This window comes from Neophocaena asiaeorientalis, unplaced genomic scaffold, assembly GCF_003031525.2.
Source record: "Neophocaena asiaeorientalis asiaeorientalis breed wild unplaced genomic scaffold, Neophocaena_asiaeorientalis_V1.1 scaffold893, whole genome shotgun sequence".
Lineage (NCBI taxonomy): Eukaryota > Metazoa > Chordata > Mammalia > Artiodactyla > Phocoenidae > Neophocaena > Neophocaena asiaeorientalis.
In genome coordinates, this window is record NW_020174065.1 from 124,543 (window position 1) to 143,009 (window position 18,467).

Sequence of the window (18,467 nt, forward strand, 5' to 3'; positions counted from 1 at the left end):
TAGAGAGGAGAAAAGACGGAGTGAAGAGGTGCTATTTGAGTTGGGACTTAATGGATGAGGAGTAGTTTACTAGGTGGAAATGAGGAGAATTTAAAGCAAAGAATATAACGTTAAAAAACATGAGAATGTGAAATAGATCATGGATGGACTACTCATAAAACTCAGATGCTAAAAGCCTGTTATGTAACTGGCATGTCCTGCTTCATCAGCCTGAGTTACAGACACAGTCATATTATTTTTATTTTCCTAATTCCTGTTTCCTAATTGCCTAATTAATTTTCTAACCAAAATTTGCTAATTATATTTTCCTAATTTTCCTGGTTGTGCTTATGAATCTCTATCTATCCTTATTGAGTGGAAGTGCATCATCTGTCCCTAGGATCTAGAGACTGTCATACAGAGTGAAGTATGTCACAAAGAGAAAAACAAATATCGTATATTAATGCATGTATGTGGAACCTAAAAAAATGGTACAGATGAACCGGTTTAAAGGGCAGAAGTTGAGACACAGATGTAGAGAACAAACGTATGGACACTAAGGGGGGAAAGACACGGGGGTGTGGGGATGGTGGTGTGCTGAATTGGGCGATTGGGATTGACATGTATACACTGATGTGTATAAAATTGATGACTAATAAGAACCTGCTGTATTTAAAAAAAAGATGAAAGAAGGATAAATTTTAAAGAAACAAAATTAATAGTAAAGGAACCTATTTAAAGCTGCATTTGGGCTTCCCTGGTGGCGCAGTTGTTGAGAGTCTGCCTGCCGATGCAGGGGACACTGATTCGTGCCCCGGTCTGGAAAGATCCCACATGCAGCGGAGCGGCTGGGCCCGTGAGCCATGGCCGCTGAGCCTGCGCGTCCGGAGCCCGTGCTCCACAGCAGGAGAGGCCGCAGCAGTGATAGGCCCGCGTACAGCAAGAAAAAAAAAAAAGCTGCATTTTGCCTCTTAAAAGTTTGTAGACATTTTCTGGACTTGACTTATCTGGTCACTAATAACGGTTATTGTATATAGAATCAAAGTCCATAAGGAATCACTTAGTTGGAGAACATTCAGACATAAACAAGCATAACATAAAAGGAAAGGCTATATCATGCACCTTAGAAATATTAGAACAGCAAGAACTTAGTTATGAGCTATTCTTACACAGTGGACATAAGTAAAATAATAATACAAATTTTATCCAATAAAAATTTTCTTGTTGTGGAACTTGGAGAATAAATTTTACATATAGGTTGACCCATACCAGGACTTAGAAAGAATGCATCTGTAACTGCATTGTGCTTTGCTCTGGGTTCATATTGTAGAATCACTTGTAAGCCCTGTTTCACGAGGTGTGCACTATTAACTCATAGTTTAGCTGTGAGGCTTGCAGTCTTTAGGAACCTCGTTCTCTTCACCTTAAAGTCAGAGTTGTCAGAGTCCTCTAGAATATTCTCAGGAACTTATGAAGAAAGTTTCCTTACTTCAGATGCCTATAAAGGTATCCCTGGAGCCTAGTTTTCAGCCCTTCATGTAGTCCTCATCCTTGTGAGTTCCCCTGCTCCAGTCTAAGCTGGAGTAGGTCTCCACAGGTCTCTATCCCACCCCGCATTTTCTAGCTCTACTTGGAGACAGCAAGACCTTAAAACTATAACGGTGCTGGTGTATTTCAGTTCTCTAATGCCGCCTGAGGCTTGGGGAAACCAGGTGTTTGCAAAATCACATCACCTGTCCAGAAATACGCCTTGTTTTCTGCAGGCATTAAATTCGCTTCCACTTTTTAGTCAGGGACCTCCACTTACCTTATTAAGTAATCAACCAATCTGTATTCACCATTATAGTGGTCTCTCTTGAGTAGCATATTGGAAGAAACTCATCTCCACAGTAGTATTATTGATTTTACATCTTATAAACATCCCAAATATTTATTCTCAGGAGTTGTTCATTTGTATTTTAATGCGCTTTTTTACCTGAGCGTGTGTTGGTTTCCTTAATTAAAATGCTATTCCTCATGTAGTACAAATATTTTAATAACATTTTTAGGGGATCCTGCATTTTACAATTTCATATCTTTCCCATGAAAAGATTTTGTTCTCTTTCTGTTTTCCACATTCAGGACTGAGAAACATCTTCTACCTGCTTTATAAAATCTTATATTATCAACATTATGTACTGTCTGATATCATGCTTTGAGAAGGGCACGTCACCTCCATGGTACCATTCCCAATAATTCATAACCTCAATTTAATCATGTGGAAATATCAGGCAAACTTAAATGGAAGAACCTTCTATGAAATAACCAACCAGTGTTCTTCAAAATCTTATAAGTAATTCACTTTCTGCTAAACAAGCTGTCAAAAGCCCACATGAATTTGACAAAGATAGAAAACATCTGAAAAATGTGACTTTAGAAAGATGTTTCATTAAAACAATGAAGTGATTAAAATGTTACCTGCCACTTTGCCTAAAATAAGAGTGTACAAACAGTTTTATAACACATTTTCATCACTTCTCTCAACAGGCGATTCAGCTAATCTAACCTGCAGAGCTTTCTTTGGGTACAGTGGAGATGTCAGTCCTTTAATATACTGGATGAAAGGAGAGAAGTTTATTGAAGATCTGGATGAAAATCGAGTTTGGGAAAGTGACATTAGGTAAAGTAATTTTTGTCTTTTAACTTATACAATCAAGATTAACTTTTGTTCTCTTAGTGAATAGAAAGTGAACTAAAAGAAAAGAAGGGGTTTGGGGGAGTGTTTTACTATTATAATAAAAATATTGCAACATTTAGTGGCAAAGAGGCAAAATAGTCTTGCGAGAGTGACTATGAAATTGTCAAACAGGAGTGCCATTTGCAAAGAATTTAAGAGAATTAAAAAGGAGTTTTTCACTAAAGAATAAACTGAGTGTGAGAGAGACCAAAATAGCATCAAATATGGAAAATGTCTGAGATCAGATGATACAGCCACTATGTAGAACAGTATGGGGGTTCCTTAAAAAACTGCAAATAGAACTACCATATGACCCAGCAGTCCCACTACTGGGCATATACCCTGAGAAAACCATAATTCAAAAAGAGTCACGTACCACAGTGTTCACTGCAGCTCTATTTACAATAGCCAGGACATGGAAGCAACCTAAGTGTCCATTGACAGAAGGAAAATGTGATATTCTGCCTTCGGTTTATAAAAGCTCTTTTTCTTAATTGTTGAGAGAAGATATTAACAGGTTTCTAGGATTCAACCAAACACAATCTTTCTAACTTCCTTTTATATGTTTTTACATATTTCAGGCATCATGTTGACTATAAAGCACTCGATAGGAATGATAAAGCATACAAAAAATGTTTTTATCACCTTTTTTAGTCTGACTTTAAGGTCTAAACATTAATATAGTGGGAATAATAGTGAATAATTAAAATACAGTCGATTTTGAGGGCATCATGCTTAAACCTCTTGCTTTTTTAAAAAAATAATTAATGTATTTGTTCATTTACTTTTAAATATTGAGGTATTCAATTATGACCCAAAGTAGGCTTATACACAGATAGTCATCTTTAATCATAATGTAAATTGGCAAATACACTAATAAATAAGCTATAAGTGAATCAAAATACTGATCAATTGTAAACATTCTCCCATCTAAATATCACCTCTTCTGGGTATAGATGAGCATTTAAACTAAATTCTTCTTCTTAAATGTGAGGAGTTTTAAAACTTGATGAAAGGTATAAGAGAAAAAGGTTTTCAATAGAAAATAAAAACCTATAGAACTGTCATATAAGATTATTTCTACTGGAATTTTCTTCCTGGCAACAAATACACAAGAATATTGCACTGCAGTTGGGTTCTGAAATGCCCAAATGAGCAATTCTCCAGTATGTACTAAAATGTTCCTCTGCTGTTTCTCATGTTCAAAGCTTCACTATTATCTCATACCCATACACTCTGAAATGCTAAGGTTAAAGAACGATAATAAACCTCCTAGCTTTTCCCCTCTCTCCTGTTGTGGGTGCTCAGGGAATGTTCTAGAAAGGTATTTTTCTTTAATTCTGCATTAGGAAGTATTGTGCAGAGATGAGTTACCAAGCAGGTGGGAGGGTAGAGGTGGAAACTTTGTGAGCAAGGAAAGGGAGGCTTACTTTGAAGTTTTCCATTTGTTCTAAAAAGATTGCTAAAATCCTTGACACTGAGATTAGTGAGCGTTTACCATTAATTTTAAATGTCAGAATTAAACACTTCATCAAACATTTAGTCTACAGTTTTGTAATTTCATGTTTCCTTTAAAATAGGAATTGATTTGCACCATTAAAAAAATAGGCTAGAGGTTTCAATTGAAATGTCAAAATAGCTCAGAAATTTTCTATTCTTCCTTTTAATTTTTTAAATTAACCTGGTAGATAATTAGTCCTCCAGCCGAAGACATTAGAATTTCTTATCTCACCCTTACATCATATTTCTTCTTAAAGGGAAAGCAATTTGTAAACTTTTCTTCAAGGTCTCTCTCACCTCTTTATTATGATAGTGTGATTGTCCTGCTAAGAGAGATAATTAACTGCAACTTAATTAGCATCTACAAAGACAAGCTTCCTTATTAGAAGTGAAGAAGAAAAGGGCATGATATAATTTAATTAAGATAGCATTAATCCATGACCAAATTTGAAGCACAGATGCTGTAGGTTTTTTCACATCAGATTCAGATTCATCTAAATGTTTTTCTTTTTCATGTATGTGTATGTTTGTGTGGGGTTTTTTGTTTCGTTTCGCTTTATATTTTAGAATCCTCAAGGAGCATCTTGGGGAACAGGAAGTTTCCATCTCATTAATTGTGGACTCTGTAGAAGAAGGTGACTTGGGAAATTACTCCTGTTATGTTGAAAATGGAAATGGACGTCGGCATGCCAGTGTTCTCCTTCACAAACGGGGTGAGTGTAACCTTCTAAGCTTGAGTGGTTGACTTAACCTTTAATGGAAGGGAAGTAATTGGGAAGCAAAAAGTTTTTTAATTGTTTTTATGTAAATTTATTCTAAATAAAATAATTACATTAGCATTAGGGCCATCAAAACATGTAACACAGCAGATAGGTGACTAGCTCATACACTAGAGTCAAACTCAGATTCCTTGCTTTGTTTTTTTGTTGGTTTGTTTGTTTTGGCCGCGCCTCATGGTATGCGGGATCTTAGTTCTTGAACCAGGGATCAAACCCACCAGGGATTGAACCCATTCCCCCTGCAGTGGAAGCGGGGAGTCTTCACCACTGGACCACCAGGGAAGTCCCCCTTGCTCTGTTTTAATACCAACTATATAACCTTAGGAATGATATCTAACTTCCTTAAGCTTCAGTTTTCTGATAATATGGAATGGGGAAAATAATAATATCAACTCTTCAGTGTGTTTTAAGGATGAAAGAAGACAGTAAATGTGAAGAGCTTGGCATGGAGCCTGTACACAGGAAATATTTAGTTAGATGCTACTCTATAGGCAAGAAATAGGCAAGCCAATTAAAAATAACCAGGACAGTTTTAAGTCAAAGATTGTGCTCCTTATTGGAAGGTTGTTCCTTGAGTGTAAGAATTATGTCCAATGGATTCCCCACTGTAGTTCTTTTTGACTTTTTTTCTGCCTTGGATAAGTTTCACATGTGTAATATCCTCCCATGATTAATAATAATTCGCTAATGAATTATTTGTCAATTATTATTCATGAATAGCAATTCACTAAATCTGATTCCACAGCAACCCCAACACCTTACACACAGGGATAAAATATATATAAATAGATATTGAATTGTTTGAAATTATAGAAGATTGTAAAATTTGAGCCATGCCTTTTAGTTGGTGAAACTTTTCATGTACATCGCAGAGAAAAATATATTTTTTCTACATTATGCTAAGTGAAAACTTTCTGGATGTTCTCTTACTCAGCAGATTCACAGTGATTTTAATTTCAAAGCACATGTTTAATCCTAAACTCTTTGAGGTTGGAAAAGAAAGAGAATGCCGAAGACTGTTCCCCTCACTTTAGTGGACAATAGATTCTCTTTGAATAATGTTACTGAAAGCTATTAAAACAGGCACTTCTGTTGTCAAGGTGACTATAATATTAAAATACTTTACTTTTGGGGGGATGTTAACAGAGGGAAAAGGTAAGCAGCAGTTAGTAAGCAATATGATTGTTTGTTTCTCTAGCTTAACACATATATTCAGTCAATGAAGGGATTTAGAGTAGAAATATTATACATATAAAAGGACAGAAATAGCTTCTCACTGTTGGAAGCAATTTAAATGTGTAATTGAACTACTCCATAACATCTTCCTCAGTGATCGATCGGTCAGCTTATACTGGATCACATTCCTCCTCAAGGAAGCCAATTCTATCTTTGGAAAAACCTAACTATTAGAAAGCATTCCTATTTCACTGTCTGTCTACTCCTTGACCCCACTTTGAATCTCTCTTCCCCAAAGTAGCCCTTCAAAAGTTTGAGGACCGTCACCATAATCCTTCTGGGCCTTCATTTCCCTAGATTCAACTTCTTTAGTTCCTTTTATTCATTCTTCTTTTATGTGGATAAAATACTTGCACCATTCTGGTTACTCTCTTGAGCAACATATATTTCTTTTTAGGACAAAGTAGGAGTGACAGTTAAAGTACGGAAGCTGGGTTGTTTCCAAGGAGGATACAATTATTCAAACTCTCTTCTAGCAGCCAGGCACACAGCCAGGAAGGGGCACACAGCCCCACGCTATTTTTAGCATGTGTGGCCTAAGGTTAGGTTGCCCATAGCTACAGAAGCTTCCAGTACTACAAAAATAAATAACTGAGGAATCAAGGAAATTGTTTGAAAAAACTTTTCCAATACTGTCTAATTCCCCAAAAATGAAGAAGAAAGTAGTGGACAATGTTAGAGCACTCTTGAATACTTAGATCTTCCACAGTGTTCTTCAAAGATGTATTTATGCCAACAGCATTTTATTCTTAATAAAATAAAAGCATTAAGAAGCCAAAAAGAGTTCTTCAAGGTCATGTTCTCCAAAAGTCCCTCTTAAAGTTAGTGTTCACCTTCCTTTTAAGGGAGCTGCAGCAAATAAGTCATCAATTCACAATGACAGCAGTGTGGAATGGTCTACCCCAACCATCTACGGGGAAAAACAAAGGACTCTAGTTAACAGATGGCATAACTGCAAGTTCCCCAGCCCTGAAAGGTTCAGAAGGTCAAGACACAGCACATGTGAGCTGATAGTTTGGGTCTTTGATCATAGGGTCCCTGAAAGAGTTAAATTGCTGTCATGCTAGCAATTATGTAATGACCAGATGTGTTACTGTATTGCTTGAGGGGCTTCCCTGGTGGCGCAGCGGTTAAGAATCCACCTGCTAATGCAGGGCACACGGGTTTGAGACCTGGCCCAGGAAGATCCCACATGCCGCGGAGCAACTAAGCCCGTGCACCACAACTACTGAGCTGCTGAGCCTGCGCTCTGGAGCCCGCAAGCCACAACTACTGAGCCCCCATGCCACAACTACTGAGCCCCCGTGCCACAACTACTGAAGCCCACACGCCTAGAGCCTGTGCTCTGCAACAAGAGAAGCCGCCGCAATGAGAAGCCCGCGCACCGCAACGAAGAGTAGCCCCCACTCACTTCAGCTAGAGAAAGCCCGCGTGCAGCAACGAAGACCCAACGCAGCCAAAATTAAAATAAATACATTTTTTAAAAAAGAAAAGGAAAATCCTTGCTTGGGAATATTCAGAGTTGTTGATTCCTGCAGCCAGGGAAGGTACTTGGACAGTTAGGATCATGTCACATGCTATACAGAGAACTAGGTTATACAGTGAAACAGAGACAAAGGGCCATGGGGCCATATTAGTGTATGACTACCCTGCCTCTTATTCCTCACTCTAGTCCCTGGCCTGACAAGCTTGAGGGTTAGATCCTTGTTCCAAAAAGAACCAAAGCAAAGAGTAGACCAACATTCACTCTTTCTTGTCTCCACCATTGCCTATTGAATTGAATTCCATATATGTCTCTGAATCTTTTACCCAGATGTCTTTGCTTAGATTCCTAATTGCTGCTACCCGATTCGACCACACATCAAACACTGACCTTCAGTTTCCCTCCAAAACCCCGACCTTTTATTTTCCTTTCATTTTTATGTTTTCCATTTCTCTAACACAATTCTCCAGATGGATACTCAGCAGCATTGCGCTCTGGCCTCTGGGCTAGCCCCTCTTGCACCGATCAGGCAGTCCTAAATTTCTTACTCATCCGCTGAGTTTTTCGTCCATACTCTAATTCTGGATGACCTCACAGCGTGGACATGTTTACTGTCTGGAGCAAAGTAGTTCAATGTTTAAGGGTTTGGACTCTGGAGCAAGGCTGTCTGTATGAAACCTACTCTCTGCTTACTAGCTATGCTATCTTGGACAAATCCCTTATTCTCTGAGCCTCAAATTCCTCTTGTGTAAAAGGAGAATAATAATAGTACCTTCCATGTAGAGTAGCTGTGAGGATTTAATAAATGAATATATATCAATATGTATCACAATGTCTGACACATATTTGTCACCTAGTAAACGTTAGCAGCTATTACATGATTTTTCTACTCCAACTACATGATGTTCTGGCTAATTTAGGATGCAGCAATAATGTGTTCCATTAAAAACTCCCTGAAATCTAATCTATCGTTCATTAAAATGGTCAGCTGTAGCTCCAGCAATTTTGTTCCATTGATTCTGTATTTTTCTTTATAACAGATTTACTTTAGTTCGAATGTGCTGTCCGAAAGGAGATCTTCATTTATTTATTCATGCATTTAATGATAATTGTTAAGAACCTACTATGTGTCTGGCACTCATAAAATTAAATGAACAGGAAATAAGAACCAATATAATTTGAAATGCCATCATCTGCTTTTTAAATTATATTGATATTAAGCACTTCTAATGTATTGATAGAATTGTGCTTCTAGGGAATGTTTGGCTTTGAAACTGTCACATTAAGGGAATGTTCATTAACAGTCCTGTTGTAAATGGTTATGTTTAGATATATCGATTACAATATTATGGCACTTCATTCATCATGAAGTAGTTTGGGGACTGGCAAAGTATCTACCTCAGAGACTAGCACTAGTTAATAATGATAAATATCTAGTTTTTCTCTATTCCCCCTCAAACACATTTTAATTGTTGCATGTGCAGTCTCTCTCTCTCCCTCCCTCCCTCTCTCCCTCCAAAGAGTGTAATCAATGGGAATTAGACTTGCTCTATAAACTCCCTAGTCCTCGGAATATCTTTAGTAATGTAATTAACATGCACATCATTTATGACGCATTGTTTTAAAGCCAGATGAATTTAGACCCAGTGGAGTCCTTATCCCTTCTTATAATGAATCATTTTTGTACTATGTGCCCCTATCCTTGTTGGTATTTACCTAGTGCATTTATTTGCTGAGAGATACAGTAAGACTGTAGAACTGTTTAAAGCTCTCTCGGGGCTCATCCTTTGACACCTTCGACCATTGATTTCAGAATATGGAAAAGCCAAACTTTGCCCAGACATCAAAACCTCCTACATCTCTTTATGGCTGCATCTCCCTAAAAAGACCATGACCCATTAAAAACTGAGTAGACATCCACAGAAGAGTCACTTTTACTGAGTCGTTACTGTGGGGGAGGAAAAATCATTTTCCCTCTACCTTTCTAGGTTCTTGGCTGAGACACACCGTGTAATAAAAGATAGATTAACGGGAGAAAAACAAACATAAATTTAATAGCATATATTCCTCCTGTATACATGGGAGAAACCCAGGAAAGCTGAGTAACTCCCTGAAGTGGCCCAAGCCAGCACCTTAATTACCATCTCCAGCTAAAGACAAAACAAGGTGTTGGGGAGCAGGGAGGTGGCCAGGAAAAGCACAGTAACCATCGGCATGGTTGTTCTGCAGATTTAATTCTCTGCCTTCTCCACTGATGAGTTTCTGGAGATTCAGAGTCATCCTCTCCCTGGTACAGCAAGGGAAACACCTTTACAAATGAGGATTTCTTTTATAAATGTAAATATCTCTTACAAAGAGTAACTTCTACTCGGTTTTTAGAGCTTCTCCTGTGTCTGCTGTCTCTTAAAAATAATCAGCCTTAAATAATGTTTATATCAAAGAGGCATATTTTCGGAGGGTATATTCTGTCCCTCTTCTTTGCTTGCGCAATGCCAAAATATTAAAGAACTTTAGTTATGTTGCTGCAGCATCTCCAAATCAGAGCCATCAGGTTTAACAAATTCTCTCTTTGGATAAGGTCTGACATTTTGAAGTCAAAGTTTTATTCTAGCCTGTAACATTTTTCTTGCTTCTCTGCTCCTCAGTAATGTAAGACATTTAATCTGACCTCAATTCTTTTTTTTTTCTTGACAACTAACACCAAAACAAATAAATAAAAATCACGTTGGAGGCTATTATGAATGCCAAGAGCACAAATTGTCTGGTACTAGTGATTTTGTACCTTTGAGTTTCTTGATATGAACATTGCAACAAGATTATTTGACTGCCACCAAAATTACAGGCATGAAAACTAAACTTTTGAGCTGTTTCCTCAGATATAGAATATATGATTTAAGTGAGGTTAACTCCAAGTTATTTTTGCCTCAACAGTGGAATATCTTTTCAAAGGTCTGTTGATCCCAGTTTTTCTTGATCAGCTACAGCATGGATATTTGTTACGTAGCATAGTTTTGCCTTTCAGTCCTTTTGGTTATTGTTTTCCTAAGTGTGAATTGGAATATCCAAGCAGCATCTTTGTTAGGAAAGAAAAGGACCACTCTTAGCTGATGATTAGCTTATTTCTCAATTAATAAGTAACAAGGGAATGATCCAGGACAACACCCATATTGAGAGCCAAGAATGATAAGCCCTTCAGTTTTTATCATTCCTGTTAATCATGTGGGCCAGAGCTCTTAGTATTTAATTTATATATGGGCATAGTCATTGGAAGTCCTTTATTTTGTTTGTTTTCCTAACTAAATGTTAAATTCTTAATAAAGATCTTTAACTTGTACTTCTCTCTTATATCTTTAACTTGTACATCATCACATAAATGTGATGTATGGGATGGTTAAAGTTCAGTAAGGAATCTCCAGATTGAACTTTAAATGCCCCTGAGGTGAGGAAGCCAAGCCAAACACTTGCCATCATGCTTGCCTATAATACCTGTAGCTTTGGGTGAATTCCTCTCTTTCTGAGGTCCCCAAAATATCCTGAGGTTCCTGCACCTGCCAGGAAGTGACCTGCCTTACTCCCCTGGTAAGGCTGCCGGGAACCCTGTAAGCAAGGTGCCAGGCTGTTTTTCCAAAGGGCCTTATTGGCTCCATAAAGTCAACCTTAGTTCCTTAAAGCTGTCTGGTCATATCTGAGTCTAGGCATGTCTCTCTCAAATAAGACATTCCAGTGAAAACCTTGGTAATATAACAAATTTCCAATTGTGTCCTGTTCCAAGGAGAACAGATTCTTATTGAACTTATGTAAATATAACTATAATGCCCTGAAAATAAGAGTATTCACCATGAGTTTCTGAATTCTGGAGGGATCAGGTAGGGAGAAAAATATAAATGTTTCAATTCTGCTTATAAAGATATAACTTACTGAATTGCTGTTAAGTCATAGTGTAAGATTAAAGGTTTTCTTATATCTGAAAAACAAAGATTAAAAATGTAGTTATAGTTCAGACAAAAAAGCCAAAATTATAATCATATTCATCAATTTATTCAGTCCCATGTGATTAATTCTTGTTGCTCTTATCTTTTGTTAGCAGTTTTGTGAAGCCATCAGTTTTCTGATTAGAGTTCTGTAATTTCTTACCCAATTCAGTGGTATCATCTGAAAGTTATCAGAAAGATACATTGTCAAAAAGTCCTTTCTGTGGATCTTCTTGAAGATGAAGTTTTTGTTTTGTTTGCAAAAGCATCAGAGTAAAACAATAATTGTCTATAAATGACAAAAGTCTTAAAATGGCATGGTTAAAGATCTGATTCACTGTAGTGCAATTGAAAAGGAAATTTGATTATTTCTGTGATATAAAGTTTTAAGATAATAACTAGAATTATGGCTAATAACATTATACCAGGAAATATCTGAATTTTATGAATTTTATATAATTTCTAGAACATTTATATTAATAACATTTACCCAAATAATATAACCTAAGAACATTTATCATCACTTATTTGACAATGCTTCCCATATCATTTAGCATACCCAATAAGCCTAATTAGTTTAATATCTCTCTTTTATAAGAAGAGAAAGCAAATATTTTGAGGTATTCCAGGGGCCTTTTGGAAAACCCCCAAATTATTTCCAGGTCAATAAGACTTCATCAGAATTTTACTTGGGGGAAGTTTGTCAAAAATATCAAATTTTAAAACACTTGTCAAATAGGATCCTAGGTCACTATGAAACAATACTTAGTTATTCACTTAATCAAAATGACAAAGACTTCACAGGCAAATACAGAAAGTTAAATAGTTGTAAAAAAACTTAGCTCTTATAATATTTGAAGAGACTCGGGTTTCTTTCCTAAATAGTCAAAGACCTGATAAAGATAAAACATAGAATTTTTGTTTTTCTAGACAGATGCCATTAATGATAAAGAAAATATTTGCTTACAATTGATTATTAAGAGCAGACCAATGATCTAAAAAAAAACCTTTGTGCTTTTAACAGAAAGCAAAACCAAATTCTAATTTTGTACAAGTGTACCTTCGATACTGAAATTTATTCACATAATTAAATTTATCCCAATCTTAGCCAGCTTGATCACACATAAAATTTCTTTCCCAAGATCCCTTTTTCACAAAACTTCTACAATTTTCTATGGCCACTTTAGTTTGCCCCTTTTTCTCTTTCCCAGTTTGAAATAATCAGCTCTAGGACAAAAATCACTTTTATTTCTCTCAACAAAAATGCATCTCCATTATCTCATGCCTTTTCTTACCCAAAAATACATTTTACTTCCCTTGCATACAGAATTGTTTCCCTTATCTCTAGTATCCTTAATCACATGTAATAATTAGAAACCTTAATTTCTAGCGAAAACAAAGAAATAATTGTGAACTACATTAGCATTTTGTGGTGTGGAAAATTTATAAATACACTTTTTTTAAAATTTCAGCTCTTTTAATTTTTTATTGAAGTATAGTTGATTTACAATATTGTGCCTAAAAATACCTTTTATAATTTCTAGAAATATATGCTCTTTTAAATAGTGCAATCTTTCAATGTGGCACAAGACATGGTTACTAAAAGACTGAAATTCATCTTTAGTTTCTCCGCAATAGGAAGTCAAAAGTAGATAAGACTATGTTCAATAATTAATGTTTTATTATTTTATCTTATTTGGAGATGATCTAGATATTTAATGAATTTCCATCATTTAATTTGATCTAGCAAAACCCTAAGGGTGTTAAATTACCAGAAAGATTTGGGGAACTATTTAAGTAAACAATCATCGTTTTAGAAAGTTCACCTGAAAACTCTTATCTCATTTACATCTATTTAATACATTTGTTTTTAATAATCGCACTTAGATTACCCCTGAAGATTTTATGAGACATTAAAGCAGTTAGCCATCTTATTTTTCTTGTTGACAAATTTTGTAGCAGAGATAACATGAACTTATTTGACTTTTAGTAAACCTAGGTAGAATAAAAGTATTGTACTGAATGCTGATAACTCTAAAGATACACCTGTTTTAATTAAACCAGTAAGTTTAAATTTGCTTTTATTGACTAAAGATTAATCATAGATCACATGAAGTTAAAAAACATTTGCGTTAGTTCCTATGACATTTAGAAATAATTTATGTAAGCATTTACTTTAAACTGAGTAAATAGAGCTCTTTTACAAATTAATTATGGCATGACCATCTAGAGATATAAAAATAACCCTATCTGTAATGTACACCCCAGAGAGAATATTCCCACTGGTCCTAAAGGCAAGCTGGGTCTACCTCACCACACCCTCGCCCACGATCTTCGCAGGTATCTCTGGTGATAGCTCTATTCTGGGAACAGGTCCTTTATTTAAATTATTTTAGGCAACTAAGACAGACGTAAAAAGAAAAACTTCCTGAGTTTCTATTTCTTAAAAATAACCAGACTAGGGCCTCCCTGGTGGCGCAGTGGTTGGGAGTCCGCCTGCCGATGCAGGGGACACGGGTTCGTGCCCCGTTCCGGGAGGATCCCGCGTGCCGCAGGGCGGCTGGGCCCGTGAGCCGTGGCTGCTGACCCTGAGCGTCCGGAGCCTGTGCTCCACAACGGGAGAGACCACAGCAGGGAGAGGCCCGCGTACCGGAAAAAATAAAAAAAATAACCAGACTAAGTTGATCCTCATAACAAAGAGACACATTTTGGGGTGGCAAAATTTGCTCCCCTACGCCACTCTTGGAAAGTCAACCCAAAGTCCCTAGAGCAGAGCTTTACCATCTTCTGTTGTGGTTGTTATCACAATCTTTACAGTACACAGAAATCACCTAGGAAGTTTGTTAAAAAGTGATTCAAAATCACTCATCTGGGACTTCCCTTGTTGTCCAGCAGTTAAGATTCTGCACTTCCACTGCAGCGGGCATGGGTTCGATCCCTGGTTGGGGAAGTAAGATCCCACATGTCGCGTGGTGCAGCAAAAAGATCATTAGTTTGAGGTGAACTCAAGATTTGAATTTCAAACAAGTTTCTTGATGCTGCTGGTCTGTGGACCACAGTTGGCATACCAAGGTCTTTGCCTAAGCAATAGGTACTCTAATAAACTTGGTAGAATCTAACAGGTGAAAAGCAACTAGCTCTCTTGAGTTCACTGTTGCCATCACAGAGGGATGAAAGAGGGGTATAGCCAGTCACTGGGACTAATTCTAACTAATTGCCTCATTCTTTTTACGTGGTCAACACCTTTGAATCTGTTTGAACGTTTATACATTGCCCTCACATCTAGTCTTAATGAGGTTACTTGCCTCATGTATTCAATGAAATTGTGCTTTATAGAACACATTTGCTACTCAGAGAGATGTCTGAAAGAGCACTGTCTTCAAGTATTAAATAATTAACCTCTTAAATGAAGAGGGCCTTCAGTGTTGGACACAGTTCCTCCATATCCCTTTTTAAAAAGGAAATCCACTTAGGGATGTCTCAACAACCTATATATGGATATATACATATATTTCAATCTATGCAAATAGGCTGTATACAGTGTTCAGCCTGTGCAAATAGCAGTTCCCAAGGAGGAACAAGATATATGATGGGCAGTAAGTACTGCTAATTTCCTGGGGGTTTTTTGTTTGTTTGTTTTGTTTTTGTTTTTTGCGGTACGTGGGCCTCTCACAGTTGTGGCCTCTCCCGTTGCGGAGCACAGGCTCCGGACGCGCAGGCTCAGCGGCCATGGCTCACGGGCCCAGCCGCTCCGCGGCATGTGGGATCTTCCCAGACCGGGGCACGAACCCGTGTCCCCTGCATCGGCAGGCGGACACTCAACCACTGCACCACCAGGGAAGCCCTAACTTCCTCTTTTAAACACTTGTATTCAGCTAAATTTCAATTATTTGTAGTAAGGAAGGGCAGACAGTGTGAAGATTGAACCTCCACATATTATTGGTCAATGATATCGCAAAACAGGCAAAGAAAAAAATAACACAGTAACAGAACCTGGATAAACAGTTCCTATGTGTTCAGAAGTTCAAATCATTTTTTACAGGCTTCTTTCTAGCATCTAAAGAGGTTATAAAAACACAAGTAAACCTACAGTGATAGCAGAGGGAATTCACTGGAACTCAGATCTTTGTCTTGGAAAGTAACACACAGGCACTTTAGAAAATAATAATTCAGTTTAAGATATTTGCAAGAAGCCTACAGATATCATTGAGCACGCACATAGCACAATTCCACATATGTGATCAGAGATCACAAGCAGAATAGCATATCCATGGCCACTACCCACCAACACACCATTCACTTTTACTTCTCAGAACTACCTTAATATTCTCATTATTTCTGGGTCAGGACAACCTATTGACTGACAATTCTTCATATACTGCTCAAAGTCTCACTTCACTGCTGGTTAAAGATGATTCATATAATGCTGTTGTATGAGAAAGCAATAAATCATTCCCATTCACTAAATATGAATTAAGTCCCAGCTCTGGGCAAGGCACTGGGTTAGTTGTCCTCAGTAGTTGAGTCACTGCTGCCAGCGGGATGTCTATCACCATCCTGGGGCATGAAAGCAACATTGTTGGGGAGAGGAAGATGGCTGTGCATTTTTATGGCTGTGAATTCCTGCACTCGGTTGAGAAATGGCACAACTGGGTCAAAAATGCAAGGTATAACTTTTAATAAGCAGTTCCCTATATATCGAACTTTGACAACCAGGTCAGTAAAGTGAGAAGTTAGACGTGACACATAAAAAAATGCTAACTACTCTCTCAGGTCATATAGTAGGAAAAAACGTGTTGATTTCCAATAAATTTCCATGGTAACTTGTATTAGATTTTAGTGCTGAGAATTACATTTGCCATCTCTAAGAAATATGTTAGCTATTAGTCTCTATTTTTAGGGCACATATACTATTTTTAGCATGTGTTCTATGAAGGATGATATATCTGGAGGTTGATTTCTCTAAATTAAAGATGGACATTTAAATGCTATTAAAATAGATTTTGTTTGTACTTCACAAAAATAAATCCAGTGGTATATTTAAGAAAGCACAAAAAGGTCATTTTAAAGATCACCCAGGAATCATTACCATGAATTAGAATTTGATATGAATGAGGATTGACTGAAAAATTGTGAACAGGGATGAAGAAATGGACAGTTACTTGAGAGTGTTTGTATTTGACTCTTCACTTGTGTGTGACCTAAAGCAAGTCTCTTAATGTCATTGTTCTTCATTTTTATCATTTGTTAACTAATTGTCCTTAAGCCACAGTGCAGTAATCTTGTAAGAACATATTAAACTCCAGGTGACTGATAGTATATATTAGCCCATTCATCAGATTTTATAGGTTCTCAGAGTTTTGAGTCATTGTACCTCATTTTGCAAATCTTGAAAGTGAAATGAAACAGTTGCTCTTTCCAGGAATTTTCTTATAGTTTTAAGTGTTTGTAAAGTTGACTCAGATCTTTAGATAAGTTCCTGTAACTGCAGAATAGAAATTATAATTCCTTAAGGTATGCTATGGCAGATCAAAGTACTGACTGGTAATGGTTACCAAATTCATGGAAACTAAAATGGAAGAGGCCGTTATCAAAAGCTAAAGAGTGATACTTAAATTGCCTGACTTAAATCAGTTTGGAATTCTAATTCTAGTATGAAATATTAAGTGAATATAACTTGAAAACTCATTTATACTACTTCACCATTTCAAGGTAATGACTCACAACTGCTTGGGTACATTTCTAATTCTCCCCAAGTAAACAAATGCATCTATATTATTTAACTATATCACTATCAAAAGTAGCTAAAAGGAATACATTAAAGATGTCACAACAGAATTCCGTATTGGCCATCATCTTGTGCAGATTAATGTCAGTGGCAACTCAGTAGTCCCATAAAAGTTGATAATTTTCAACTTGCCACGTGGCATGTGGGATGTTAGATCCCTGACCAGGGATCAAACCCGCACCCCTACAGTAAAAGCACGGAGTCTTAACCACTGGTCTGCCAGGAAAGTCTGTCAACTTTTAACTATTCTCAGACCAGTTTAGCTTCCTTGTCTGTAAAACAATGCAATTAGACTAAATGAAATTTGAAATTTGAAATCCATATTTTCTCTAAAGTGGGATTATGATTTTTTTAAAATATTTATTTATTTTTGGCTGTGTTGGGTCTTCGTTTCTGTGCGAGGGCTAGTTGCGGCAAGCGGGGGCCACTCACTATCGCAGCCTCTCTTGTTACGGAGCACAGGCTCCAGGCGCGCAGGCTCAGTAGTTGTGGCTCACGGGCCTAGTTGCTCCGTGGCAAGTGGGGTCTTCCCAGACCAGGGCTCGGACCCATGTCCCCTGCATTGGCAGGCAGATTCTCAACCACTGCGCCACCAGGGAAGCCCCTGGGATTATGTTTTAACCTGCTTTTTCAGGGAATGTTTGTAAACTGTTGCAAAAAAACATGGTTATTATTTATATAGAGAAAAACTCCCTATTGGTGTTAAATAATTCCTGCTAGACTTGCCTGGCTGAACTAGGCATCTATAAATGATGATTGGGTAAACAGACAGGTGAATGAAAAATTAATTAGGCTAAAGAGTTTGCCGTAAGGGCTCTTAGCAAAACACAGATTATAAACCACCTTGGATAACTCTATTCCAAACTGTCCAGAGTAAAAGGCAAAATATAAGCTATTTTGAAGTGTTAGCGTGTAAAACTATAGGTCACTTGCCCCTGTTAAGTTCAATTGAAACCTAATACACTAGAAAGAGATGCATTAAAAAAAAATTTAACTGAAGTAGTAATAGTGGTTA

The 18,467-nt window shown here is 37.1% G+C and overlaps 1 protein-coding gene across 1 annotated transcript in view; it reads left to right on the forward strand.

Annotated features, from left to right (window-relative positions):
* IL1RAPL1 (interleukin 1 receptor accessory protein like 1) overlaps positions 1-18,467 on the forward strand; it is a 144,892-nt gene that overhangs the window by 98,312 nt on the left and 28,113 nt on the right. Inside the window, exons 3-4 of the mRNA XM_024754554.1 lie at positions 2,506-2,638; positions 4,763-4,908. Coding sequence (XP_024610322.1) covers positions 2,506-2,638; positions 4,763-4,908 — 279 coding nt within the window. The remainder of the gene's footprint in view (positions 1-2,505; positions 2,639-4,762; positions 4,909-18,467) is intronic.